The sequence below is a fragment of the Marmota flaviventris genome, chromosome 10 (genome assembly GCF_047511675.1).
Source record: "Marmota flaviventris isolate mMarFla1 chromosome 10, mMarFla1.hap1, whole genome shotgun sequence".
Classification (NCBI taxonomy): domain Eukaryota; kingdom Metazoa; phylum Chordata; class Mammalia; order Rodentia; family Sciuridae; genus Marmota; species Marmota flaviventris.
The window spans coordinates 36,455,964-36,483,494 of NC_092507.1; the positions used below are offsets into that span (position 1 = coordinate 36,455,964).

Below are 27,531 nucleotides of genomic sequence, written 5' to 3' on the forward strand. Positions count from 1 at the left end.
ATGGAGGCCTCCTGGCTGGAAACGCGATGGGCGCGGCCTTTATACCTGGCGTTCGTGTTCTGCCTAGCCCTGGGACTCCTGCAGGCCATCAAACTCTACCTACGAAGGCAGCGACTGCTGCGGGACCTCCGCCCCTTCCCGGCGCCTCCCACCCACTGGTTCTACGGGCACCAGAAGGTAGTTGGAAGGGAAGGGGTCTTAGGTGGGTGCCAGAGACAGCCTGCGGATGGCGAGGCGTCTGCTGCTTTTCCTATCTCCAGACCCTCGGTCCTGCACGGAGCCCCAGCTCAGCCTGTGACTCTCAGCACCTTTTCAGCAGCCCCACAGGGAAAGGTCATTAGAGAAGAAACAGTGGGGGATCGGGAGGGAGCTATTGAAAAAGCGAGGGGTAACCGCCAATTGCTTCACCCATCTCTTCCATGTATATATGTACTACATTGTAAAATGCCTTCCACATATATTGTTTAAAATAGTATGTTATTATAAACAATACTTATTAATTGCATAAAATGTGCAACATTAAACACAATTGTTGGCACCCTTTAGTCCATTCTAACCAAAGAAAATTAACTTTCTTTTCCAAAGATTCTTGTGAAGCAGGGAGCTATCCCAGCCAACCTCTCAAGAAATATGATTGATTGAAATTTATCAAATAAAGAGGGAGACTGTTGCTTTTGGGTCTCTCCTGTTCTCTAAATCTGCTCCCAGTCCTGATTTTGTTTTTAATTCAACCAATTTTGAGTGGCATTTGTGTGATAGATACTAGAATTACAAAAAACAAAATGGGCCCCTACCTTCAAGGGGCCCAAGTCAGGTACAGACTTAGGCCACCAAAAGAAATGAAAATACAAAGTAGAAAGTGCTTCAATGGAGGCTCATAGAGTCTTGGAGAATTCCTAGGAGAGGAAAGAATGTCTGTGAAGGGCTGTGCAGAATCTTAAAAGGACGGGTGGGGCATGTAGGTTTTCATCTTCTAATGTCTTCTTCAGTTTCTTTCTTTGGTGTTCTATATTATTTTGGTTGTGTGAATCCTATTTACTGCTGATCTAAATGGTCCAGGCTGATTTTGACCCTTTTCTACTACAGCTCCCTCCCCTATAGTATGGCTAACTTCCTCAGTTTCCCATGTGCTTAGATTTTCAATATCTGTTATGCTTTTTATGGAAATAGCTTTAATAGGGCTATCACACACATCTCAGTATTTTCAAATATTAAAATATACCAAGTAATCTATCAGGCCAGATGCTTTTCTGGAGGCATTTCTCCCACAGCCCTCTCCTCCCGCTCCAATCCAGTTAGGCCTGGTACATAGCTGTTGTTCCAGGACCTCCTATTGATGCTGTCCTGTGTCACATCTCATGTCTCCTGGTCAGTATGGCTTCTTTTGTTTCCTATTTATTTCATCATTTTTATGGTTTGATTCTTGGGAATGAGTGAAGGATTTTTTTTTTTGAGCTGTTAAATGGCTATTAACATTCTAATTTCAAACATGAATGGAATTAAGTTTGGCTAGGTATAGAATTCTTTAGAAATTATTTACTCTCAAGGCTGGCATTGTGGCTCAGTGGCAGAGCGCATGCCTAGCATGTGTGAGGCACTGGGTTCTATCCACAGACCACATAAAAGTAAAATAAAGGCATTGTGTCTATCTACAACTTAAAAAAAAAAAAAGAAATTGGTTATGCCCAAGCCAGGGGAGGTGGCTCATACCTGTAATCCCAGCAGCTGCAGAGGATGAGGCAGAAGGATCATGAGTTCAAAGCCAACCTTAGCAACTTAGCAAGGTCCTAAGCAATCAACAAGACCCTGTCTCTAAATAAAATATAGAAAAGGGCTGGGGATGTGGCTTAGCCCCCTGGGTTCAATCCTTGGTACCAGAAGAAAAAAAGAAAAAAATTGTTTATTCTCAGAATTTTGAAGGCGTTATTTCATTGTCTCTACCTTTCAAGATGACTATTGAAAATGCTGATAATTTTCTGATTATTTTGTTTCAGGTTTTAATGTATATGTTTAAGGTTAATAAAATGATGTTTTAATATATGTATCTTGATAGGCATAAGAATAGTAAGGAGATTAATATAGTCAAACAAATTAGCATTTCCATCATCTCATATAGTCACCTTCTCTCCTTTTCTTCCTCTTCTATCCCCTCCCAACTCCTTTTTATTTTCCTTTAGTTTTTTATTATTGCATTATAATCATATGTAATAGTGGGATTCATTTTTTTAAATAGAGAGAGAGAGAATTTTAATATTTATTTATTTATTTTAGTTTTCGGTGGACACAACATCTTTGTTTGTATGTGGTGCTGAGGATCGAACCCGGGCCGCACGCATGCCAGGCGAGCGAGATACCGCTTGAGCCACATCCCCAGCCCAATAGTGGGATTCATAGTGTTATATTTATACATGCACAAAATTTGATAAATTTCATTCCACAGTACCTCCCTCTTCCTGATCCTTTTCTTCTACCCTAAGGGTCTTCCTCCTATTTTTATAAGATTTCCTCTCCACTCCAACCCCACCCCTCCTCACCTTTTTTTTTCCTCTCTCTCTAGCTTCCACATGTGAGAAAAAAAACATATGGCCCTTGACTTCCTGAGTATGGCTTATTTTACTTCACATAATGTTTTCTAGTTCCTTCTTATAAGTGATATGATTTTATCTTACCTCATGGCTGAGTAACTCCATGTGTATCTATATCATGTTCTTTATTCACTTGTCCATTGATGGACACTAAGGCTGCTTCCCTAACTTGGCTGTTGTGAATTGCAATGCTATAAACGTAAATATGCAATTGTTGGTAGGACTGAAAATTAATACAACCACGCTGAAAAGCAGTATGGAGACCCCTCAAAAAACTAGGAAAGGAACCCAGCTATCCCAATTCTTAGTATTTATCCAAAAGAACTAAAATCAGCATACTATATGATACAGCCACATAAATGTTTATAGCTACACAGTTCACAATAGCCAAATTATGGAACCTGACCAGATGCTGTCAATAGACGAATGGATTAAAAAAATGTGATACACACACGTTTTACTCAGCCATAAAAAAAGAATGAAATCATGGCATTTGCCAGTAAATATATAGAACTAGAGAACATCATGCTAAGTGAAATAAGCCAGATTCAGAAAAATCAAAGGTCAAATGTTTTCTTTCACATAGGGAAGTTAGAACACAATAAGGGGAAAAAAGGAAGGATCAGCTATCATAAGGATATGGGGAAGATCAGTGGAGAAGAAGAAGGAAATTGAGATGGAGGGAGGAAGGACTGGAAAGGAGAGGAAAAGCAAAATAAACTTAACAAAGTCATGCTCTGTGCATGTATAAATATACCACAGTGAATTTCAAGTATAGTATGTATAGTATTTATAGAAAGTATATATATATAGAAAGTATATATATATATATATAGACTTTCTATAAATTATATAGAAAGCAAACAATAAAAAATAAATAAACAAGCAAAGGACGATTAGTAAAGGAAGGAAAATAGAGAAAGGGAGGATGGAAGGGAAAGTGGGGGAAATAAGGATTGAAATGGAATAAATCAAATATCATGCTTGTATGATTTTGTCAAAATGAACACAACTACTATGTATAACTATAATGCTAAAAATAGTATACATATATATGGTATATATATATATGCACTTATTTCTTTACATATATATATATATATATGACATATATATGCACTTCTTTCTATGTATAGCTATAGTATGCTACTTTAATTATTTTGGATAAATATCAAGCAGTGAAATAGCTGGGCCATATGGTGGTTCTATTTCTAGTCTTTTGACTAGAAATAAATTATTATGGAGCCTCCATAATAATTTTCTTAGTGGACATATTAATTTACAATCCCACCAACAAAATGTAAGTGTTCTTTTTTGCCACTTCCTCACCAGCAATTATTATTATTGGTATTCTTGATGATTGCAGTTCTAATGGAAGTGAGATGGAATTACAATAAAGTTTTGATTTGTATTTCCCTGATGGCTAAAGATGTCAAGCATTTTTTCTGATATTTCTTGTCCATTGTTATTTCTGATTTTTGAGGAATATGTTTCATTCATTTGTCTATCTACTAATTGGGTTACTTGGTTTTTTTCAGGAGGTGTTAGTTTTTTTTTTTTTTTTTTTTTTTTTTTTGAATTCTTTGTATATTCTAGATATTTATCCCCTGTCAGAAGAGTAACTGACAAAGATTTTCTCCCATTCTGTAGTTTCTCTCTTGACACACTTATTTCTTCTTTTCAGTTTGATGCCATAACATTTGTTAGTCCTTGGTATTATTTCCTGAGTTTTGCAGTCCTGTTAAGGAAGTTATTGAGACAGGACAAGTCCAGCCAGTTCTCTAATTTCCTTTATTTTTTCTTTTTCTTCTTTTCTTCCCTGCAGTTTCTTCAGGAAGATAAAATGGAGAAGCTTGAGGAGACTGTTGAAAAGTATCCTTGTGCCTTCCCTTGTTGGGTTGGGCCCTTTCAGGCATTTTTCTTTATCTATGACCCAGACTATGCAAAGACATTTCTGAGCAGAACAGGTAAGACAAGGGGCAAATCCTCCTAGGAGTGAGATGGACATGACCCACAAGCAGGAACTGAAGCAGAGATTAGTACTGGGTCTTTTAAAAAAACAAAAAACGAGGGGTTTTATTCATGAGGGAAAACTGTGGTTAGGACACAAGCCAGCAGGTGGTCACAGCCTCATAATACTGAGTGTCCACCTGCAGGGTGGGGGGAAGCACGAAGGGAATACACCCAGAAACCCCATTCCACTCCTAGAGACCCAGACACACTCCCAAGTGACTCAAATGACAGGTGGGGACAACAATTAGATGGAATAGTGGCCAGAATGAGGACCTGTGAGACCTGTGGAATGTGGCAGGTACAGAACCCCTATCCATTCAGAAATCTCTTGGACCCCATTTGTCTTCGTCTTCAAGGATGTCTTGAAGGTCATGTGCAAGTGTCTTCAAGGCGGCTTCTAGTTGCTTGCCATATACCCCGAGGCCCCAGCCATGGGGCTCCCCAGGAAAGGCTGCTGCTGGGACACTCTCCTGGGTACTCTCTGGAAGGTTCCCACAGGCCTGGCCCTGAATGGAGAAGCTTCTGGGGCTTCTTGGGCTGGGGAAGTGGGCGTCTTTGGCAGATGGGCATGTACAAGACAAGCCAGACCAGGGGGGGCTTGCCCAGGTTGGGCTTGCCCAGGTTGAGTGTGCCCAGCATGAACACGAGGGCTGCGAGGGCCGGTAGGGGTGGAATTCAAAGTGGTGACAGCCTGGTTCCCAGTACCAGTATGAACACTGCTGCACCCTAAACCAGTTCTTCATGTGTTGCTCCTCTAGGCCGAGGTGGGAGGCCAGGGGCACCAGGGCACCCAGGGATGGAAAGGGGTCCTTCAGGAAGTGTGCTTCTAGCTCCTCCTTCTGCTGCTTGCTGGGGATCAAAATAGGCCAATCCAGGGCCTATGGGCCCAGTATACTGCGAAGGCTTTGGATATTAGCCATGGCAGTGGAGGCTCCATTCAGAGGAAAGGGAGTACTGGGTCTTTATGATACCCTGGAGCAAGTGTGGAGAGGGGACAGGACTCTGACCAAGTGAACTCCTTATGTCCTTCTCAGTCCCTAGTCTAGTTCCCAACTCCAGAGTCCTTTAAAGCTGAGCTGTCATTACCAGACTGGCCTTTGCCCCTCTCATTTTTGTGACTTCCCTTTCATCAATACTCCCGACTCCCATCTGTCCAGAACATAAGCCTCCAGGGGAAATCAGAAGTATCCCCGCCCCTGTAGGCTCAATACATAATTCTGGATGTATATCTTTCCAATACCAGCCCAACCTCTTGATTATGATCCAGTTTTTTTTTTAACCTTTATGTATGTTACTCAACTATGTTCTTTTGGGGGCCATGAATCAGTTGCCTCCTCTACCCACCCCTTTTCAAGGCCTCCACCGTGAATTATGCATAGCACAGAACTAACATGGCCAGTGTTTGCTCTGTCAACTTTGCAAAACAAGTGTCTCATATTCTAACTGTTCTTCATATTCCTCATCCTTAGTAAAACCTTATAAAAGAAAAGAGCCTTTCCCTGAAAGTCTCCAGGTTTCCCATCCCCCTCCTCTGATTTGTCTCAAGTTCAACTCTTAAGAAACTCCATGTCAGAGTCACAAGAGCAACAGGAGGCGTTCGTATCTCACTCTATGGTGACTGCTGGTGTGTCTCATATTTAATATACCTTTCACAAAGGATATATGTTGTGCTACTCCTGTTCTGGAAATGTGGCAATCCTCTGGCAACCACTGTTTCTGTTGGTGGAAGAGAAAATGAGGGAAGAATCTGGGTTTGGGTATCTGTGTGTCTCCCCGGACTTGCTGTTCTCTGGTACTGAACCAAGACCTGTGTTTCCCCCACCTCCCAGGGCTCCCATTTGCTCCCTGTTTGTGGTGAACATGAGCAAATGATAAAAAAAAAAAAAAAAAAAAAAAAAAAACCTTCACTGACTGGTAATGAGTGCTCCCTCTAATGCTGTCTTTTGTTTGTTTCCTCTGCTTGACTCTGCAGACCCCAAGTCCCAGTACCCATACAGGTTCATGACTCCGTGTCTTGGTATGTATGTGCCAACTTGTAACCTGCTTTCCCACTAAGTCCCCTTTGCATGGTAGAGCACTTCAGAGACTCAAATCTGACCTCAAAAGTATCAAGAGTGAGGTTGATATATACTGGGAGTTATCTAGGGGAAGGTCACAGGGGAGCTTGAAGGTCAACTCAGAACTTCCTGGAAAGCCTTCTCATCCATTTCTCTCCTCAAAGTCCCATTTTCAAGGCATCATAGGGATGAAACTGTCTCCTCAATTTCTTTTTTGTTTTAATAGAGACATCACATTTTTATTGTTTGTTTTAGCCAACATTCATTGACTATGTGCATTCCAAGAACTGTTTTAAGCACTTTATATTAATAAAGCTTTTTTTTAATCCATGACATTGCCAATATGAATGAAGCAACTGAAAATGATATAATATATTCCAAACAAGACATAAATTTAAACTAAATCAGAATATCTATATTTTGTTTTTGTGTATCTAACCTACATTACCTTCTCTTTCCTTAAAATTGTAGCTTCACCATTCCTACTCTGAGAGACTCCTTTGGTCTCTCTTGTTTCCTTGGATTTTTTTTTCTTTCTTTTTTTTTTTTTTTGTAGTTCTCTTATTTTCATATGCAAATCAATGAATTTTATTCTGAAGTACAGTTTGGCAATATTCTATGAGCAGATAAATTAAGCTCTTTAGTCATATAATCAATGTGTGTGCTAGACCAGGAAAGAATTAAATGAAAGAATCTAGGCTTTGGATCCAGATCCCCTTAGATTTGAATCCTGCCCCCCATACCAGTAGACTAATTGAATGTGATTTTAAGGAAGTGATTTAATCTCTCTATGCCTTAGTTTCCTCATCTTTGAAAATGAGGATAAGAATCACTGTTATAGCTGTTATGAGACAAATTAATGTGTATTTCTAGCACTTTATGTAATGCCCAACATTGTACCAGAGCCAGACTATGCATCATGAGCTTGGCATATTTTAAGCACTCAATGAATAGTGTCATTCAGACTTTCAGGTCCTTTTAAAAATAAATCCTTAATGAACACTCTGGCAATAGATTATGGTGAGGTATTAGCCTTGATAAGTGTTTACATGTGTGTCATTCATAGACCAGGGCTCAAGAGGGTGGTATCTGGAAATACAGTTCCTAGTGAATTTGTATTTCACTCATTTATGAATTGGTTTACAGTGGAGAGGAGATGGATATTTGTTGTGTTTCTACTGTGAGCTAGGGCAGGACTAGGTTTTGTATCTTATTATACATCTCCATAGAATCTGCATGACACAGTAAGATTGGTATTTATTATCAAAATTTATTATTGAAAAAAAATAAGCCTCAGAAAGTTTAATCAACTTCCTCAATTACTACATAGTGATTTTAGTATTACCACTCTCATTTCATCAGACTTTGAAACTTATCAGACTTTGAAACTCAGGATGTTAAATTCATCCATCCCAGATATAAGCAACAAAACTCGCTACCATCTTAACCTATGAGCCCTTCTTTGATATTATACTATTTCACTCCATGCTATTCTTTATCTTTCCTTTTTCTCTGATCTAATAAGTGGCATGGATTTATGTCTTTTATTTCTCAAGGAAAAGGACTCTTGAATCTAGATGGGCCCAAGTGGTTCCAGCATCGTCGACTACTGACTCCTGGATTCCATTGTGATATCCTGAAAACATATGTCGATATGATGGCCCATTCTGTGAATACGATGTTGGTAAGTAGGGTGGGGAAGTGAAGCTCTGTTGCATTGCAAGGGGCTTCTAACTGGAACTGTATTAGGCATACATTTCATGGATAGTGAAAATCAAAAGTCAATTTCTGAAATTAATCCATGTATAAGTACCCACTGAAAAATAGATGTTTGTGTAAGCTTTTGCTGTTTCTTTGGGTGATTAAAATAATAATGAAAAGATCTAGTCTTCTGACTTGGTGAATTGCTATAGAATCTCAGAATATATATTGATATTCATGCAGTAAGTGCTGTAGGTGACAAGTAAGAAAGCCAAGACCAGCTATGGCAGCTTCTGATTCCAGAGAGACTAAAATTTACCATGAAATATAAATTAGATGTGTGTATATGTAGATAATATGATTGAGAGAGTTCTAGATGGAGCTGGTCAGCATGAACAAAGATTTGTAGGTTGGAATGGATTTGTATGAGGGCCATAAAGAACTAAGCAGAGGATTAAATGTCTTCATTGAAATCCGGATATGAAGTTCCCCTTGTAGATAGTGAAGGATCACTATGAGGTGATCTACACCCCAAAGGAGAAGGAGGTCTTTGCAGAGGAGCATTCCTGGGATCGTTTCTGATTTATAGTTAGCTGTGCCCAAGCTCTACTTTTAAAAAGCTTTTAATTTTTAAATTGTATTTCTTTTAATTGGATGAATAATTCATTAATACAGTTTCATCGTAAATACTTCAAATACCAAAAAGCCAAATTCCCTTCACCATCATCTCCAAAATCATTTCTGTTCCCAAGGAATCACTGTTTCCAGTTCCTCTACTGGCTTCTCAGCCAAGTTCACAGAATCCCATTTAACCCCTGCCTGGATGGTGGTGAAGTCATTGGTGAGGCCTTGAGGCAAAGACCCAAAGACTACCAGGTACAGAGTTAGAGAGGGAAGAGGGCACCCTCTTCCAATTCTGGTGCTGCTCAGCGACCAACACAATTTCAACCTCCATTTCTAGGAGCTATTTCTGCCTTTCCTGTTTCTCAGTCCATTTCCATGAGTTCCTCTCATACTTCCTCCCCCTGCAGAACAGTTCCAGAGTGCACTGAACTTCAAAGACTGCTCTTGCTCTCATCTCTTCTAAACGTAACATTTGTGCTCATTGTGCACACTGTATACATGTGTTGAAATATCACATTGAGCCCCATTAATAGATTCAACTAATGGAAATTAATTAAAATATTTTTTAAAGTAGCTAATTCAGATGCAAGCTACCTGACTAAACAATTGACACTTTGGTATAAGGTTTTCAAACTCTACATTTTATTCAGACTCCTAGTCCTTGGGAACTAGCTTAGCACTTGTAGATGCTCAACAAATGCAGGTTGACTTGAGCTTAAACATTTCCATTTATTTGCATTTTTACACAAAGAATATTTATATTGACAATTACATTTACAACTGGGGACTCTGTGCCAGTTTGGGAAAGTCAGGCAAAGCATTTCAAGCCGTGTGAATAGGTCTCTTTGTGGGGGGAATTCAGGTGGGCACGGGTTGCACCTGGCTGGGAGCCAGCTCCCTGCAACTATTCCACTGCCCAGCTTCTCTCTAGCCCAGTTTCTGAATATAAAATGTTTTTGAAAATGTTGCAAGTATCTTTTAAGTACCGTTACTGTGGCTGAGAGTAGTGGCAGGGTGTCTAGCAAGTTGGGGACTGAAAGTGAAGGAAGGAAACCCTTTGTACTTATGGGGCCTGCACTAGCAATGCCTATTCTACAGAACTCTGATCTATGTGGAAATAGTAACACTTGAAGGACCATTTACCAGATATGCAATTTATTACATGTTTTTTATCACTCAGCTAGATGCATATTTTTCTTCTTCAAGCCCAAAATAAGCACATGGCTCATTTGCTTTCTTAACTTTGGTTCCTGAGGGGTCAAAATTGTGTCTCTTATGTTATAAGGGCAAGGTCAGGGAGGAGACTGCAAATGAAGGCATTTTGATGATAGTGATGATGTTGATCTTGACATCCTCTGCCAGGATAAGTGGGAGAAGATTTGCAGCACTCAGGACACAGCCGTGGAGGTTTTTGAACACATCAACTTGATGGCCCTGGACATAATCATGAAATGTGCTTTCAGCCGGGAGACCAACTGCCAGATAAATGGGTCAGTGACAGGAGAGCAAAACAGATATTTGTTCATCATTATCTAAGTCAATTATTGACACAGTGTCCTAACTTTATTTTCTAGCTCCCTTGATCCTTATGTAAAAGCAACGGTTGAACTCCGCAAAATTATATTTTATCGCATGTACAATTTCTGGCACCACCATGACATAATTTTCAAGTTCAGCCCTAATGGCCACCTCTTCCAAGAGTTAAGCAAAGTGCTACATCAACACACAGGTAAATACATGGGTATTTCTTGGATTTGATTTGCCCAAGTCCATATATCATCATTAATTGTATTGTGGCTATCAAGAGGGATAAGCCTCAGTGTGAACAGAAAAAAATTATTGTTCTTAATGGAGCTTTTATAAGGACACTGCTCAAATGAAATAGAGTTTGAGTCCTTTAGAAGAGTTTGCTACATCCATTGTAGTAATTAGTCTTCTCAGGACTTCTCCTTATGTTATGCAGTTTTTATTATGTGCAGTTATTAATACAAACATAATAAGTGGACACTTAAGATTTAAAAACATATATAACATATAGCTTTTGTGCAGTTATTACAGTAATAATTATAAGTTAAAAGTACTCATGCAATGTAGGAATGGATGGGAGAAAGAGTAGACATGGAAATGCACACAAAAGAAGCTTAATTCAAAAATATGTTTATGTTAGCAAAGTGTAAACTCAAAAATTAGAATAAATTTTTTAAGCAATTCAACATTACTTTTCATAAGTATCATAATAGAGAAAACTCACCCAGAGGTCTATCCCTCATGGACTCCATCATTAACTAGCAGCCTGACTTTGGACAGTTACTGCTTTGTTTCAAAGTCATCTGAAAAATGGTGATTTAAAAATAAACCTATCTCATAGGTTTCTGGTGATGATGAGTGTGCTAATAAATGTAAAAGACTTGGGATGGTACCTGGCATTGGATAAATATTAAATATAAAGTATAGTTACTATATCAAATATCTTTGCCCCCAGGAAACTTTCAAGACTCACCAATACATGCATATTCACACTTACATATACATATAGATACTATAAGGAGAACATTCAGTGAAGCAGGTTAGAAACAATTTAAGATACAAGTGGGCATTACATCTTTATAGCAATAGTCCTCAAATATTTTTGCATCATGGATCACAGAAAATATTAACTTTTATATGGTTATTGGAGTAAATAGGAGTGGATTTGAGGGCAGCTACATATGACTTAGATGATTCTTTACATTTTCATTATGTATAATTATGATGAAAGAACAAAATCAAAATTATTAGAGAAAATATTAAGTGTCCAGGTTGCTGAAAACTTTAAAAACAAAACATTTTCAGTTGTGTATGGTGATGCATGCCATAGTCCCAGTAACTTGGGATGCTGACGCAAGAGGATTGCAAGTTCAAGGCAGTCTCAGCAATTTATCGAGGTGCTGAGCACTCTGTGAGACCCTGTCTCTAAATAAATACAAAATAGGGCTGGGGGTATGGCTTAGTGGTTGAGTGCCCCTGAGTTCAATCCCTGGTACCCCCAAAAAAAAATTTTTTTAAATAACCTGCTGGGGATTTTCATTGTGAGTGTGTTGAATCTAAAAAATCAAGTAGGGAAGAAGAAGTGACATCTTGACAATATTGAATCTTCCTATCTATATACATACACGGAATATTTTTTCATTTATCTAGATAAATTTTATTTTTTTCTTCAGGTTTTTAAAGCATTCCTCATAATAGATTTGCACATCCTTTGTTACATTTATATTAAGTATTATGTTTTTCAGAACTAATGTACATAATATTCTATTTTTAATTCAAATGTCAATTGTTTGTTGATAGTATATAAAAAATCACTTCTATTTATTAACTTCATATCCTACAACCTTGTCATAATTACTTACTAGTTTCAGGTGTTTTTTGTTGAATCTTTGAGATTTTTCTACTATCATATCATCTGTGGATAAACATAGTTCTGTTTATTCTTTCCTAATCTGTATACTTTATATTATTTTGTCTTATTGTATCAGCAAGGATTTCCAGTAAGATGTTGAATAGGAGTGGTGAGAGGAGACATCATTTTTTTATTCCTGACTTCATTGAAAATATCAAGTTTCTCATCATCTATGATATACACTTAGGGGTTTTGTAGATATTCTTTGTCAAGGTGAGGAAGTTTTCCTTCTGTTCCCAATTTGCTGGGATTTCTTTTAAACATGAATAAGTGTTAGATTTTGACAAATGGCTTTTCTGTATTTACTGATTAATCGTACTCTTTCTTCTTTACGCTGTTAATTAATAAGTTACATTGATTGATTTTCAAATATTGAACCAGCCTTGCCCACCTGGAGTAAATACCACTTTTGTTGAATTTTTGCATCTATGTTCATGAGAGATATCAGTCTGTGGTTTTCTTGTAATATCTCTATCTTATTTAGGTATGAAGGTAATGCTGGCTTCATAAAATGAGTTAAAGTATTCTACTTCTATTTTATGGAAGACACTGTATAGAATTCATTTGATTTCTTCCTTAAATGTATGGTAGAGTTCACTAGTGAGATTATCTGGGCCTGTTTTTTTTTTTTTTTTTTTCCTGTTCTGGAAGGTTCTTAATTATTGATTTAGTTTCTTTAGTGGATATAGACCTATTTTAATCTGTCTCTCATGTGAGTTTTTTGAAGATTTTATCTTTCAAGGATTTGGTCCATTTCATCTGGGTTTTTTCTTTATTGGGTGAAGTATTCCACATATGTCAATTAGATTCAGTTGATAGATGATGTTGTTGGTTTTAACTGTGTGCTTCCTGATTTTTCTACACTGGATTTATAATAGAGAGACAGTGAAGTATCCAAATATTCTATCAGTTTTTGCCTCTCGTATTTGGATGCTTGTTGTTATGCAAACACATTAAGGATTTTTGATGTGCTCTTAGAGAATTAACCTCGTTATCATTATAAAATACCTTCTTTATTGGGTACCTTTCCTTGCTCTGAAGTTTATTCTGCCTGGAATGAATATAAATACTCCAGCCTTCGTTTGCTTATTTATTATGGTTTACCTTTCTTCTTTCCTTTACTTTTAATCTGTATGTATCTTTATATTTAAGGTAAGTTTCTTATAGGCAACATATAGCTGTGTCTCATTTTTTATGTACTCTGACAATCCGTCTTTCAATTGGTACATTTAGATCACTGGTGCTTAAAAAAGATAAATGATATATATAGTTGAATTAGTAGCTACCAGATTTATTACTGCTTTCTACTCTTTGTTTTTGTTCTTTGTTCTTTGGTCTTCCATTCTTTTCCTACCTTCTGTGGGTTTTTAATAAAGTTCTTTTTTTTACATTTATTTATTTTTTTAATGTGGTGCTGAGGATCAAACCCAGTGCCTCACACATGCCAAGTAAGCTCTCTACCACTGAGCCACAACCCCAGCCCTCCTTCTGTAGTTTTTAATTCAGTGTTTTCTATGACTCAATTTTTTTCTACTCTGTCAGCTTATCAATCATACATCTTGCTTTTGTCAGTGGCCATACATATCCACAGTTAATCCAAGTCTACTTTCCAGTAACACTACACTACTTCACTGGTAGTGCAAGCACCTTCTGGCGGAGTATTCCCGATTTCTCCCTCCTGTCCCCTATAGCATTACTTGCCATTTATTCCACTTATCTGGAAACTATAATCATTAAATATATTGTTGCTGAAATTACTTGAGACAAACTGTAATCTGTTAGCTCAGTTAAAAATAGGAAAATCAAAAGACCTACATTTTACCTTCACTTATCCCCTAACACTCCTTTCTTTGGGCAGATCTGAACTTCTGGTCTGTATCATTTTCCTTATTGCTGAAGAACTTCTTCTTAACATTTCTTACAAAATATTTTTTTAATATTTTTTTAGAGAGAGAGAATCTTAACATTTACCCATTTTTTTCAGTTTTTTTGGGACACAACATCTTTGTTTGTATGTGGTGCTGAGGATCGAACCCGGGCCGCACGCATGCCAGGCAAGCACGCTACTGCTTGAGCCACATCCCCAGCCCTTACAAAATATTTCTACTGTAACAAATTTACTCAATTTTATATGCCTTAGAAAGTTCTCTTTAATTTTTAAAGATGATTTCTCTGGGTACAAAATTTTAGACAATGGGATTTTTTTTTCTTTCAACACTTCAAACATTTCACTACACTTTCTTTTTGCTTGCATGGCTTCTAACAAGAAGTCCAATGTGATTCTCATGCTTGATCCTCTATAAATAAGGTGTTTTTCCTGTGTTTTCTTTAATGATTTCCTGTTTGTTTTGTGCAGTTTGAATATGCTGTGCATATGTGTATTTTTTTTATATCATCCTATATGGCATACTCTGAGCTCCTTGGATCTGTGGATTGGTGTTATTAATTTTGGAAAGTTCTCAGTCATTTATGGCTTCAAATATTTCTGTTTCTTTCCTCCTTCTCCGTGTGTGTGTGTGTGTGTGTGTGTGTGTGTGTGTGTGTAGAGGTAGGTAGCACCTTCATATTTTTATCCATTTCTTCTATGAAAGTAAATTGTTTTTTCTGTTTCTATTTCAGTCTATTTTGTTACATTTAATTTCCATTTTATTTAAGTTTTAAAATATACGTGAGTAGCAGGAAATAGTCAATTGTAACTCAAAAATATTTCTGCACATCAAAGTTATTTTCCTATTACGCTGGAGGCCTTTGACTTAAACATATGCAGGCAGATTTACTTTTGTGCTGCCTGATGGGAGTTGTAATTATAGATTATTTAGGTAATAAAAGAGTTGGTTCTGATGGGCGTGAGACAAAATGGCCTAGTAGAAGAACTCTTTGAGGAATTTGGCAAGTCACAAGAGTCAAGGCCACAAAGGGGAAACTATTCCAAGGAGAGAAAGAAGAGAAACTCCAGGAATCAATAAATGAGTTACAGAAAGCCTAAAATGCATAGAAACAGAGGAAAGGCAACTCTGAGTAAAGTACAAAGCATTTTACAACCTCAGCCCTCACTCCCCAGCTGAGGGAGGTGAACCCAACCCTGCAAGCCCAAGGTAAAATGGTCTGTTACTTGAAGTATATATCTTCTTAGCGATTGTCTTGTGATATCATGACTTTTAGTACTAAAAACTGAATCTTGTTCAATAAGTTTTGTTCAAATTCTACTTTGTCCAATATCAAGATTACAACCCTGCTTCCTTGTCATGTATGATTGTCTGATATAATCTCACCTATCCTTTTATGTTTAGCCATTCAGAATTACTTTGTTTTAGGTATGTTTCTTCTATGCAGCACATAGTTGGATTTTATTTTATGAGCCAGTTTTAAAATCTTTTTATTTCAATAAGCATATTATTCTCATTCTCATTCATTGAAATGACTGTTATACATGGTCACAATGCTGTCATATAGCTACGTTATCATTACTGTGTGTATTATGGTATAATTACTGTATTTATTTATTAAAGTTGTCATAACAAGTGATCACAAACTAGAACCGATGTTTAGAATAGACTTCTTCTCTATCACAGTTCTGGAGGCTAGAACTACAAAGTATTGGCAGGGCCATGTTTCCTTGGGAAGGCTCTAGAGAAGGCTCTTGCCTTCTCTTTCTGCCTCCTAGTGTCTGCTAATGATCCTTGGCATTCCTCAGCTTGCAAATGCGTCACTATTATTTCTGCCTGTCTTCAAATCGTTGATTTCTCTCTGCTTCCAAATTCCTCTCTTCTTTTAAGAATACAAGTCAGTGAGGTAGGTCCTACTCTAATCCAATACAACTTTATCATAACTTGATTGCTTCCACAAAGACTATATTTTTGAAATAAGGCCTCCTTCACAGCTCTTAGTAGATATGAATTTTGGGGAGACATTATTGAATCCACTATATAGTTTCTTTATACAGCATGTAATCTTTGGTCTTTTTATATATACTGCCTTTGATATTTAAGTTGTTTATATTTTTTAATTTTTTTATTTGTTCTTTTTAGATACCCATGACAGAAGAGTGTATTTTGACATATTATACATACATGGAGTATAAAGATGTTTATGTTTTTGTTCTGAGGCTACCATAGTATTTATTTCCTTTGTAGAATCCTTAGTCTCCTACTTTTCTTTATTTAACCTTTTACTGTTCTAAGAGGTCTAGCTTGCCAGTTTTTGTATTGTGGTAAAATGTATATAATTTAGCATTTGCCATCTTAACCTTTTGCAAGTGTACACTTCAGTGACTTCAAGTATATAGACATAGTTGAGCAACCAACTGCACTTTTAATGAAGTAGTCATCTCTGCAGATTTCTCAGAATGGGTTCATGAGCACAACATTCCCTGAGTTCTTCCATGTTTAAAACAAGTTTTTTTCTATAGCCTTGATACTGGAAGGACAGTTTGTCTACATATAAAATATTTATCTCATACTTCATTTCCTTGAGTTTCTTGGAAATGTTCTACTATTGTCTTGATTTCTTTACTGTTTGTCTCAAGTTTGAGCTAGCCCAATTTTCTCTTCCCTAAAACTCATTTAATCTTTTTGTCAGAAGTCTCTGAGGATTTTTTTCCTCTGTCTTTAATGTCAAATATTTTTACTAGATATATATCACAATTGGTCATTCTGTTCCAATTTTTCCAGGCAGAGACTAGGTCCTTTAATATATAGATTTCAATTTTTTATTTCTAGAAATTTTTCTTGGATTATGGTTTTTAACTATAGCTCTGTTCCATATGTTTTTGGGGTTTTCCTTTTGGTCCCTTCAAACAAGCATGTGTTGGAGGTGGGGGGTTATTTGTTTATTCTTGGTCATTTTTCCATTGTTTTGCCTATCTTCTATTTCACCTGATAATTTTCATGAAGATGATATTTCAGAGGAAAAAAAGAATGATTGATCATTTGAATCTAAATTTGAAATTATCTTAATTATATTGCTTGCCTACTTATATAAACTATATCTTTGGTTTGTTGTATTTTATTTTGGAACTTTGATCAAAAGTTGTCCATTTGATGGAAAAATAAGTCATCTGTGAAAATTAAATCAACTTAAATGTAATGTACCCAGTCTGGTCTCTGAAAAGCCAGCAAAATCTGAAGTTATTCATGGGTCCTGACTTACTTTATAATTTACTTGACTTTGATTGACTTTGCTGCCACTTTGGTAATGGAGAGATATTATTCTACCCAGAAAAGGTAATCCAGGACAGAAAAAAACCCCTCAAGGCTGGAATGAAGCAGGATAACACTCAAAAGAAAAAGTACCAGGATTTCCTGGATATTATCCTTTCTGCCCAGGTAAATCTTCCAAATATCTTAGACTAATTAATCATCCAGTTAACTATGTGTGTAGGTGGATAAGAGGGGATGCGGTGGAGAAAAAAGCAAAGCTGATCCAATAAATTTAACAGTACTTTTAATTGAGAGGTTGGCTCCATGAAGGTTGGGGTAAGGATAGAATTCTGCACCTGTCACTAGACATAGTCATTGAAGACTAAATTATGTATTTGACAGGATTGGGGATTATACAGATACATAGAATTTAGGGAATCAAAGGAAAATGGGTCACATGAGTAAGCATGTAAAAAGAGAAGGAGTTGGCACTGGAAAATCTGGATAGATCTGGGAGTCTGAAGAGAATTCCTTGGGCCTGATGAGTGGAAAGCACTTTGCAGTCTGCTTTTCCTGTCTAATGTTGGTTCTCCTTTATGCTCTGAGTGAGGTATCACTCATAGAATATATTTGTTGAACTGAATAAAAATTGAAACTTTTTTTTAAATCTCTAAGTCTTCCCCTGGAGCCATTAATTTTAATTGGGTCTCCAAAGATCTGTAAACTCGCATTTCATTAAAACATCTCTACTGTACATTCTAGGCTGAAAATGAAGACAGCTTCTCCAATGCTGACCTGCGGTCCGAGGTGAACACGTTCATGTTGGCTGGGCATGACACCTCGGCCGTGAGCCTCTCCTGGCTCCTCTACTGCCTGGCTCTGAACCCTGAGCATCAGGAGAGATGCCGGGAAGAGATCAGGAGCATCCTAGGGGACGGATCTTCCATCACCTGGTAAGATCTACCTCCCTAATCATTTCATTCTAGTTCTCCCCCTGGGATTCTGCTGTATTTTTTGCCCTGGTTCCTTGATAATGACAGTGACTCGTGATATGTGTATGTGGAAGCAGAAGAGGTAGGCTATTTCTCTATTCTTTCTCAAGAAAGCCCCAAGTTAGTGCCTTGTCTTTTGCAAAAATTCATTCATCCAGAAATTGTCATTGCTTTTCTACTCAGTGGTGTATAAAATGACCCATTTCTTTCTTTCACCCAATCTCTGGCACATTGGAAATGAGGACCTGACCGGAGGCTAGCATTTAGAGTTTGAATGGTTGGGCCCAAGTGGGACTCCTGAGAGAACTGAATGAACAGCTGCATCATTTAAGGCTCATTGTGGACACTCTAAACCATCCCCTTGTCATCAATTTCATTCCTCCAGGTGACTTTGGACTTTGAACATGGTATTCAGTAGGAAGATTTAATGTGGGTTCTGCCCTCAGTGAGCTCACAGTCTAATGCGGACACAGAGCTCCATAGAACAAATTGAAATATAGCGTGATAAGGACAATGATAGAGATATGTGCTAGCCACCAGAGAGACTTAGAAGACAGGCACCTAGCCTGGCATGGGGGCTCAAAGTGATTTCCTTAGAATTAGTAGAAGTTAACCACATGGAAAACTTCAACTCTACTTTGCTAGGTTTAAGTGTATCTTGTTATTAATAAAATCCAGTTTATGGATTTGCTCCTCAAATATGCTGTTTGGAAAGAAACAACATGTTTCTGACATAAATCACACCCTTCATCCTGCCTGGTAAAAAGGAGCAGAAAGATAGAAATTCTAAGGGTCACTGAGCCACATGACTAGGAAAACAAACATCGTATTTCATATGAGAGGATTAGCTCAATTGAAATATTTGTAAAGCAAAATTTGAAGTTATAAAGGTATAGTAGAGCTATCATTTTATAAGGAATTATAATGATTTCTTAACACAAATTAAAGGCTTAATTTATATAGCATAAAATACAAAATTGGACAGTCATTTTTATTTTTTGCCAGGGGTGGGGTGGGGTGGGGTGGGGGGTGGTACTAGGGATTGAACTCATGGGCACTCAACCTCTGAGCACATCCCCAGCCTTATTTTTTGTGTCTTATTAAGAGACAGGGTCTCGGGCTGGGGATGTGGCTCAAGCGGTAGCGCGCTCGCCTGGCATGCGTGCCGCCCAGGTTCGATCCTCAGCACCACATACAAAAAAAAAAAAACAACAACAACAATGTTGTGTCCGCTGGAAAAAAAAAAAAGAGAGAGAGACAAGGTCTCACTGAGTTGCTTAGTGCCTCACTTTTGCTGAAGCTGGCTTTGAACTCACCATCCTCCTGGCTCAGCCTCCCAAGCTACCGGGATTACAGACATGCACTACCTCATCCAGCTCATTTTTATTTTTAACTGACAAATATGCACGTGATGTTTTGATACTTGTATAACTTGTGGGATAACTAAATCAATCAGTGGGCATATCTATTAACTTACATACTTATTTTTGGTGATGAGACATTTCAAACCTGTTAGCAGTTTTCAAGTATACCACAAATTGTATGTTGTACTTGCAATGCTACCATAGAATTGCATGATGTGCAATGTATCTCCTGAATTTATTTCTCCTATCTAACCAAAGTTTTGTATCCTTTGACTAGTATCTCCTTGTCCTTAGACCCCTGAAGCACCATTCTACTCTCTGCTTCTAGGAATTCAACTTCTTCAGATTCCTCACGTGATTGAGATCATATGGTCTTTGTCTTTCTGTGCCTGTTTTATTTCACTTAGCATAATGTCCTCCAAGTTTTTCCATGTTTTTGCAAATGATAAGATTTCCTTCTTTTTTTAATATACTTTTAGTTGTAGATGACACAATACCTTTACTTAATTTTCATGTGGTGCTAAGGATTGAACCCAGTGCCTTCCACATGCAAGGCAAGCACTCTACCACTGAGCTACAACCCCAGCCCAAGATTTCTTTCTTTTTAAGAGTTAGATGGTTTCCTATTGTGTATGTTTGCCATATTTTCTTTATCCATTCATCTGATGATGGACACTTAGGTTGATTCCATATCTGGGTTATTGTGAATAATGCTGCAATGAAGATGGGAATGCAAATGTCTCTTTGACATACTGATTTTGCTTCCTTTTGATATATATCTGGAAATGATATTTTTGGATAATATGGTCATTCTATTTGCAATCTTTAATGGAACTTTCGTACTTCTTCCTATAGGACTGCATTAATTTTCATTGCCACCGATAGTGTACAAATGTTCCCTTTTCTCCACATCCCCACCAATGTTTATCTTTCTTTTTTATTTTATGATAGCCATTCTAACATGGTTAGGTGATATCTCATTGTGGTTTTAATTTGCATTTCTCTGATGATTAGTGATGTTGAACATGTTTTTTGTATGCCTGTGGCCATTTGTATGTCTTTGAGAAATAGTGTATTCAGGTTCTTTGCCCATTTTTTAATTGGATTATTTGTTTTCTTGATACTGAATTGTGTCAGTTATTATACATTTTGGATATTATTCCTTTATCATATATATGGTTTGTAAATCTTGTCTCCCATTTTTTAGGCTGTCTCTTCACCTTGTCGATTGTTATGCATAAGCTTTTTGGTTGATGCAAACTCATTTGTCTGATTTTGCTTTTGTTGTCTGTGTTTAGAAAACCATATGTAAAAAAAAAATGTTGTCAAGACATGTCAAGAAGCTTCTCCCTTTTGTTTTTTAGTAGTCTTATAGTTTCAGGTTTTAAATTTAAGTCTTTAATCCATTTTGAGTTGATTTTTTTATATGGGGTGAGATAAAGTTCTAATTTTATTCTTCTGCATGTGCACATCTGGTTTTCTCAATCCATTTCTGCCATTTCTCCACCGTGTGTTCCTGGCATCTTTGCTGAAGAATAATTGTCCATAAATATGTGGATATATTTCTGGGCTCTTTAACCTGTTCTGTTGGTTTTTGATAATGTGCCATGCTGTTTTGATTAGTAAACTTTATGGTGGTCATCAGATAAGGTAGTGCTTTTCACAAAGCACTTTTGCCTGTGAATGTCTGTGGGAACTTCCTATTCTCTTATCCTGCTGAGTGATCATTCTTTATTTATTCATTGATGTGTTAACAGTGAATATCACTTTCCAACATGCCTTAGATATTTTAACCTTCACTAGGGTAAATACCTACACAACTAAAATATCACCCTTTCTCATTCTTGTTTGGCCTAAATGGGAAAAGAGTAAGTAACTCTCTGCTGGCTGAGAAAACAAAGTCTAGATGATCTGTTAATTGTCATTTATTTTAATGAGACAAAGGGCAAAAATATTACAAAGAACAAAATGTCTTTTTTTACTGTCACATGTATTTATAGTAATGACATTGGGATGTGGTATTCTGAGAATTTACAATTCCTCTAGACAGGTGCTGCAATCATTCTGCAAAAAGCAATTTATGGGAAAGCTGGATAGTTGTCCAAGTTTTTCCATTTGGCTCCTTGTCAGACCATTTCTATGTTGGATTAAAATTCTTTCCTAGTTTTTTTTTTTTTTTTTGCACCATGATTGAGGTGGGCAAATTTTTTATTCTTAATTATACAAAATGCCAGTGTAAGAATTATTTTTTTTTATCTTTAGCTTAAGGAAAGAGTTCAAAACTAAAATTTCATATTACCAAATGGACAAATTCTGCATTCACAGTAAGTAATAAGAAAAGAAAATATGGGCTGGGGTTGTAGCTCAGTAGCAGAGTGCTTGCTTAGCATGTGTGAGGCACGGGGTTTGATTTTAAGCACCGTATATATAAATAAATAAAATAAAGATCCATTGACAACTAAAAATATACTTAAAAAAAGAAAAGAAAATACAAATACAAAAAAGTGACTAGACTAAATATACGAAGTTATTACTTTTGAACCAAACTGATTAACTAGAATGCAAATTAAAAATACAACTTTATTCTTCTGCTGACACTTCAAACTTGCTCTATGGAGCAAGTTCTTTCATCTCCAGAACAGAATCCTGAGATCGCATAGAGGTCTCATCCATTTAAATCACAAGAGTAGTCTCACGTCCATGATTAAACTGTCCAGCCCCATATAATAGTGAGACCTTCAAATACTCATCCCCTTGGAGCATCTCCCTCCATCCCAGTTTGGCACTTCTTTGGGCCTGGAAGCCAATAGAGAGTGAGGACTTTTTTGCTGTCTTGTCCTTACTGATCAGCTCCTCCTCTACCTGGAAGCTGCTCTTTCTGACTCTTCCAGGAATGATTGGGGCTGGGGAGAAAAGAAGGGGAAAAGGTCTGTAACTACCGTGATCCTGTTCAGGGGGGTTGGTGGATATTTAATGCTTCCCTTTCTCTCGCATCTGTGGGTCTCTTGGAAACTCCATGATTCCCAGGGAATTCTGGTCCTGGGCAGAGCCTTTCTCCAGCTGAATCTGGAGCTCTCCCTCCCTCCCTCTGGTCGGTTTGTTGGTCATAGGACACATTGGCACATTTCTACTGTGCAGCTGCTCTCCCCTGCCTCTCTGTCCATTCTGAGCCTCTCGTATCAGTCCTGTGCTCCCCAAACTCCAGGGAGCACTCATCAGACCATCTGAGTTGCCCTAGTGAAGCTTCCCTTTGTGTGTTGGAGGTGGGCCAGCACCCCCTTCCATTCTCCATGGCACTCCAGTATTCCAACAAATCTCTTTAAAGGATGTTTTTTTCTCTCTTAAACTTCTCTAGTCTTTTCTCCTCAATCCTTAATTATTCCTTATACAGTCTTGCCAGGGTAAGAAGAATTACTCTTTTTTTTTTTTATCCTAAGCATAAGGAAAATGTTCAAAACTAAAACTAGAATTTCACATTACCAAATGGCCAATATGATGAGCTAAGGGTTGCAAAATTGGTTTTCAAAAATCTCCTTGGCAAGCCTTTTGCTGTTAGATGAACGCCTCATTATATAATGAGGGTATGTGGCCCCTCTTTTTTTTTCCTCTACCTCTGGGACCTCACCTGATCCTGAGGTGGAAAGTCCCATTTTAACGATCTTATACATAAACCCATGACAAAATAGCTTTAACCTGAGAGTAGTGTTTATTAGGAACAAACAAAAGGTAGGAAACTATCATTATTTACAACCAGATATGAAGTCTGAGACCCTTCCCTCCCTCCCTCGTCCTCACAGGGACCAGCTGGGTGAGATGTCATACACCACAATGTGCATCAAGGAGATGTTCCGATTGATTCCTCCAGTCACGTCCATTTCCAGAGAACTCAGCAAGCCCCTTACCTTCTCAGATGGACGCTCCTTGCCTGCAGGTCTTTGTATTCTTTTCCTAAGCAGTTCCTAGAGACCATGGGATCTTGGGGACCACAATGACAATGATTGGTGGGTTTCTACCCTCAGGGCCTATGGCTTATGTTTAGGCATCTATCAATAGCTCAGAGGATAATTCCTTGATCAGATTTCAGTTTCAGTGACTTTCCCAAGGCACGTAGCCAGTTACTGCAAAGCTAAGCTCATAACCTACATTTCTAGAATCCAGCCCAGGCTTTCTCCCATTGTAAGGTATTTTTCTAAGATAATATTTGTTAGGCTGATTTTGAGACCCAGATGAGACTTCATGGGAGATGAGCATCATTATCTTATTCTGAGAGGCCCAGAGGGATTTATTTTTTTGCCTCATCATCATAATATCACCCTAAGTTTGAAACATTTAATATACATAGGGCCTTCAAACATTTTCTCATTTTCACCCCTTGGAATTTGACTTCTACAGTGTTTTACAGTTTAAAAAAAAATTTTAAATACTTTTGATGTCACCAATAACCTGGGAGAACCCCAATGTACAGATGAGGTTAATTGATATAAGCAAAGCTAAAATTCATGCAGACTCCCCATACTCCAAGCTTAGGTTTCTGGGCTGGGCATGTAAGATGCAGTGGGATCACACAAGACACTCTCACTGTCTGCTTTAGTGCCCCACTAACTGCCTTAGGAAGCTAGTCAACGGGATTGCTTGTGGAAAACACCTACAACCTTCCTGTAACTTGGTTGATAGATCCAGAATTAATTTACCAGAATTATTTCTAGTAACAAAATAAATCTCAAATTCTCTCTCCTTTGTCTTTTTTATCCCCAAACTATATGAATATTTGCCAAAATTCCCCATTTTCCATGTCTGAACTGCATCAACAAAAATTGGCCACTGGATCTGCATGATACAATTATAGTTCTGTTCTTAACATACCCAAGTTGTTGCTAGTGGGTGCTTTATATTCCATTTACAGACATTTAAGTAATTTCCAAATGTGGAAAAAACATAAGCATAGTTTAGCATTTCGATATGACACCAAGAGCTCCCTAGAATAAAATCACGAATTAAGTAAATCATTGCTCTGAAAACTAGGGTATAAATCTAAGTCTCCTCTTTCCCTGTATCCCTCTCTGGTGGCATCAGCTCTGCCACACAGCTCTGCCAGGAGCTAGCTCTCCTTCCAGAATAAGCCTTTCAGAGGAACAGTATAGCAGTAGTCCAATTTATTCTTTCTCCTGTATTCTTCTTTATTTCCCTCCTGCCTCAGGAATCACCGTGGTTCTCAGTATTTGGGGTCTTCATCACAACCCTGCTGTCTGGAAAAGCCCAAAGGTATGATTCTCTTCCAACAGACACACTTCAGAGTACAAACGCTACCCAATTTATTTGGGGCAGCTGAGCATGAACATGGCTCTACAGTTTAAGCAAATAGCTGAAAGCAATCAAAAAATAGGCATAAAACTCCAAAATGAATAGAACTTGACCACTAATGGGAACTTACCCTCTTTCCCCACTCCTGCTTTACCTTTGCTTTGAATGAACAGATTGACATAATGTCCCACAATCTCCTCTAAATTGCCGCAGTTTCTATTTCAGCCATTTCCCTGTAAAGCTCTACCCAGCATTTACTTAGATATCTCCAAGACTGAGGCCTGACAATAGAGTTATTTAGGAAACTCAGTCTCTCTTTTGCAGGATGGAACAATAGAGATCCTAGCAGAAAATCAATGACACACTCAAGTTGGGTGATTTGAATGTGTTGTAAGGAACTATTATGAGGATGTGGGCAGGGTTTAGGAAAAGCAAATTAGAACAGACATCTGCCAGAAGTGTTTATCTCTTCTAGGCCTGATGATACCCAGGAGGGAGGGTTACAGAACCTGGAGAGAATGAACTTCAAGGGGAAAGGCCATCAGATAGGAGCTGTGGTAGAGATGCAGCCAAGCGGAGGCAGCAGGCAGAGAGGAGCCAGGGAGTAAATACAGGGAACTCTATCCTCCCACTCTCCAGAGCCCTTATCAGTGTCTATTATTGTCCAAACCCAATGGAAAACCACGTGTGACAGCTTCCTGGGGCCCAGAATAGTCTGGGAAATAGAGAGAGGATCTAGACAGGCAAAGAGGAGATGTGTTGCAGCATTGAGTTCCTTAATTCAATATTTTTGAAACTCAAGTACTCAAGTACCAGTGCTGTCTTTACATATGCCAGTAGGGTTTCAGCTCTAACCTAGTCTACCTGTCCTGGTAATTAATAACTATGGATTTATGTGGCACTCTCACTTCCAAAGTAAAAATAATGCCACTTGTCATATTTTTGCTTCCCCTTTACTCTGACTAGCAGACAAGTCAATTGGTAGCCAAAGTCTGCAGGTCTAGAGGTGCATTGTGAGTGAAGCAGCTACTAGCCTACACTGAGCTACTGCACACTTGAACGTGGCTAATCAGGATTGAGATATGTACTTTAAAGACGTAGTACCAAAACAATGTGAAGTATTTCCTTAATAATTATTTATACTAATTATATTTTGGAACAATAGAATTGGGGGGTTAAATAAATTCTACTATAAAGAGTAATTTCATCTTTTTAAAAGGTGCCTACCAAGGCATTTTAAATTGCCTATGTGGTTTCCATTGTTTCTGTTGAGCAGTATGTAGTAACTTTAAGAAATATGTTAATATTGTTTTGGGGATGGTTGTGGGGTTGTCTTCTTATTGCAGATCTTTGACCCATTGAGATTTACAAAGGAGAATTCTGATCAGAGACACCCTTATGCCTTCTTACCATTCTCATCTGGACCAAGGTGAGGACAACATGAAGTTGCTGAAAATATACAAAAATGTTCAGTTAGGAGTCACTTCCTTTTAGACCCTCAGCGCTATAAATTCTTCCATGGAACCTCATTGTCTCATGAGGCAGATATTGGTTTTTACAAAAAACCTCTGAAAAGATCAGTTAGTTTCACAAAGGATAACACGATTATCTTCACATGCCTCAGAAAGAGATCATACAATGTAAACTATTGCTCATGGACTCCAAAGATTCCATCATCAATGCAGAAGAAACAATTCTGTAGGTAATTCCAACTGCCGTCTTATGTAGGGAGGACATCATGTTGGAGCCTCCCATTCATCTTCTTACAGGGAACAACATAAGGCTAGAGTCCAAAAGTTTCAGTGGCATTTAATGTGAAAAAGTTACTTTACTATAAACTTTAGACTTGTGATTCTAGAAATTAATTATTAGAGTCAGGTGGAATATTATTGCTCCAAGCATCACTTTCTCTTCCCCTGTGTCTTCAGGAACTGCATCGGGGAGCAGTTTGCCATGCTGGAGTTAAAGGTGGCCATTGCCTTGATTCTGCTCCACTTCAAAGTGACTCCAGACCTCACCAGGCCTCCTGTCTTCTCAAACCACATTATCCTCAAACCCAAGCATGGAATTCATTTGCACCTGAAGAAATTCCCCAAGTGCTAGATCCACAAGTACAATGACTAAATATACTTTGTTTTTAAGTTACATTTACAGCTAATGGTTCAAGCAAATAGAGAGGAATCAACATGCAGTAAGAGGGTTGGAGATAGATGGATTAAGGGATATCTGTAGAGCTGCACATTCCCTAAGGACATTTCCAGGTAACTCCTAACACTGTTTGTTTGTGTGGTTCCAACTATCATTAACACTATATACC

The 27,531-nt window shown here is 37.8% G+C and overlaps 1 protein-coding gene across 1 annotated transcript; it reads left to right on the top strand.

Moving 5' to 3' along the window:
• Window positions 1-27,317, top strand: Cyp4x1 (cytochrome P450 family 4 subfamily X member 1). Its single transcript, XM_027937457.1, has 12 exons — window positions 1-177; window positions 4,411-4,552; window positions 6,571-6,615; window positions 8,212-8,339; window positions 10,343-10,470; window positions 10,555-10,709; window positions 17,637-17,743; window positions 18,320-18,510; window positions 23,711-23,844; window positions 25,111-25,175; window positions 26,561-26,643; window positions 27,143-27,317. The coding sequence occupies exons 1-12, from the start codon at window positions 1-3 to the stop codon at window positions 27,315-27,317; spliced, it is 1,530 nt and encodes a 509-aa protein (XP_027793258.1).
• The last annotated feature ends 214 nt before the right edge of the window (window positions 27,318-27,531 follow it).